Source organism: Nematolebias whitei, chromosome 3, assembly GCF_014905685.2.
Source record: "Nematolebias whitei isolate Nwh7 chromosome 3, NemWhi1, whole genome shotgun sequence".
Taxonomy (NCBI): domain Eukaryota; kingdom Metazoa; phylum Chordata; class Actinopteri; order Cyprinodontiformes; family Rivulidae; genus Nematolebias; species Nematolebias whitei.
In genome coordinates this window covers 6,117,612-6,119,857 of record NC_056500.1, presented here as the reverse complement: position 1 = coordinate 6,119,857, position 2,246 = coordinate 6,117,612, and the positions used below count along the sequence as shown (strand labels likewise).

At 38.0% G+C, this 2,246-nt stretch overlaps 1 protein-coding gene across 1 annotated transcript; it reads left to right on the top strand.

Annotated features, from left to right (window-relative positions):
- Window positions 1-1,523: 1,523 nt before the first annotated feature.
- On the top strand, window positions 1,524-2,056 carry LOC119430503 (regulator of G-protein signaling 5; the record flags this gene model as incomplete). The annotated part of the gene is given in 3 exon segments (XM_037697921.1): window positions 1,524-1,567; window positions 1,809-1,892; window positions 1,995-2,056. Coding segments are annotated over 3 exon segments (190 nt in total), but the record flags the coding sequence as incomplete, so codon positions are not given.
- Between the last annotated feature and the right edge of the window lie 190 nt (window positions 2,057-2,246).

Here is a 2,246-nt window from a genome sequence, read left to right as displayed (position 1 = left end):
TATATATATATAATTTATTTATTTATTTATTTGATTTCGGGTTATTTTTATTGCATTTATGATTCAATGCAAAATAAAATAAACAAATGTAAAATGTAACAGATCATTGTAAAACTTGGTTTATTTACATAATGATTTTGATCGCTGGATGTCCGGCCCCCAAACTTTTGGCTTTCAGAAACTGTGGCCCCCTGCGCAGTTTTTTTGAAAAGCCCTGCGCTAGACTGAGGAACAGCTTCTACCCTGAAGCTGTTAGACTCATAAATCCCTAACCAGAATAACCACTGTAATGCCACTTTATTTGGAGATACAGTGAACCCTCGCTATAACGCGATTCACCTTTCACGGTCTTGCTGCTTCACGGATTTGCATCGTTCATTGTGTTCTGCATTCTGATTGGCTAAACAGTCTCTCCAGTACAGTAGTTATTTGTAAAAAAATGTTTATACAGTACTTTTATTTGTTAAACAAATGCTTAGGCCTGTAAAAAGGTCTTGTTCTTTGGTTTGAATGTATTATGGAGTATTTCATTGTATAATAATTGTAAAAAAAAAATAAAGGTTACTACTTCACGGATTTCACCTATCACGGGTTCTTTTTGGAACGTAACCCCCGTGAAAAACGAGGGTTCACTGTATTTCACGTTATCCATGCTGCTGATTTTTTACCATAAGCTCTTGTATTCATACCTATCTGCTCACAACATACTCATGTTTGTGCTGCTATTTAAAACATGTTATATTACATTATTATTGTTTAACGTATAGCTTAGAGCCTTGTATAGTGTTTCTTTTCATACTTATATTTTTGCTATTTTTGGGTGTTACTGGGACCTTGAATACACAATTTTGCTCCACCTCATGTACGATGTGATGTTAATGACAGTCACCTTGATTCTTGATAAGGCCATTTTTGTTAAATATATTCTATAAAAAAAAGTATACAGGTAGAATCTTAACTGAAAAGCATTTTGAATTATTAATATCCATCCATCCATCCGTTATCTTTAACAAAAGACGAAGCAGTAAACAGTCCCAATAGTTAAAGTTTTGGTTTACATTTGTAAATCCTGTACCTTTTCAAATTTGCAAAGATGTTTACGTGTGTGTCAGAGCCTAAGAAAATGAACAACTAGATTAAAGTGTATGTTCTGTGTTTGGATAAAAATGTAAATCAGTTAGTATAAAAAAAATGAATTAAACACAGGAAGAATAAATGTTAATGTTGTTTTTAAGGGGGAAATGCTCAATTGTTAGAAGCTTTTATCATTTGACAGTAATTTCCCAGCCTTGTCCTTGCATGTTCTCCCACGTTTACTGACTTCTCCTTTCTCTCCCTCCCTGCTCCTCGCTGTGATTGGCTGGTAGAGTCGATGACACGTCAGAAGCAGGGGGTGGTGGAGCTATAAAACCTCTGCTCTGTTCAGGCTCAGACAAACTGTCTCGCTTCTGACTGAGCTTTGCTGAAAGGATACTTAACTACACCCTGACCGACTCCACCTGCTCCTGCACCAACCTGCTGCTATGTGTAAAGGACTTGCATCGCTGCCTGCCTGCTGCTTGGAAAGGTACAATCAGCTTCATCGAAAAACTGATGCTTAAGGGTTTGGAATATTTCATGTAGATGCCAACTTTGCATCTATGTGAGCATTTTAGAAGCTAAAAATATGAGTGTTAGGTTTCATTTCTGATGTTTACCCTCAACATTGATTCATGCAGTATTTGTTATTGCTACATTCACTTATATGTGGGCATGCAGTGAGGGTGGAAAAACACATCTAAGCTTTTTTTAATTTATTTTTTCCTCAGGGCCAAGGAGCTAAAAGCAAGGCTGGGAAGCATTTTGCAGAAGCCCAGCTGGACTCTATCCTGCTGGAAAATAGGAAAAGATAAGTAAGTATCACCCACAGATGAATTTGATTAAGTGCGGCCTTATTTTATATATATATATAAATTCTGGTTTAACCTAACCATCTTTTCATTATCTGTTTCCAGGCCAACCCTGGAGGAATGCATCAGGTGGAAAGAGTCCTTTGAAAAGCTCCTGTCCAGCAAATGTAAGTAGACCTGTTAGATTTGTAGAGCCTATTTGCCCCCCCCCCCCCCCCCCCCCAACACATTTCCAGTAAACTGCGCACACAAATGCATCTACACAAGCACGGCCATGGGCCCATTGTGTGCAGCTGCTAATCAAATTTCCTCTCTTTGCAGATGGACTGTGTGCCTTCACAGCCTTCCTGATATCGG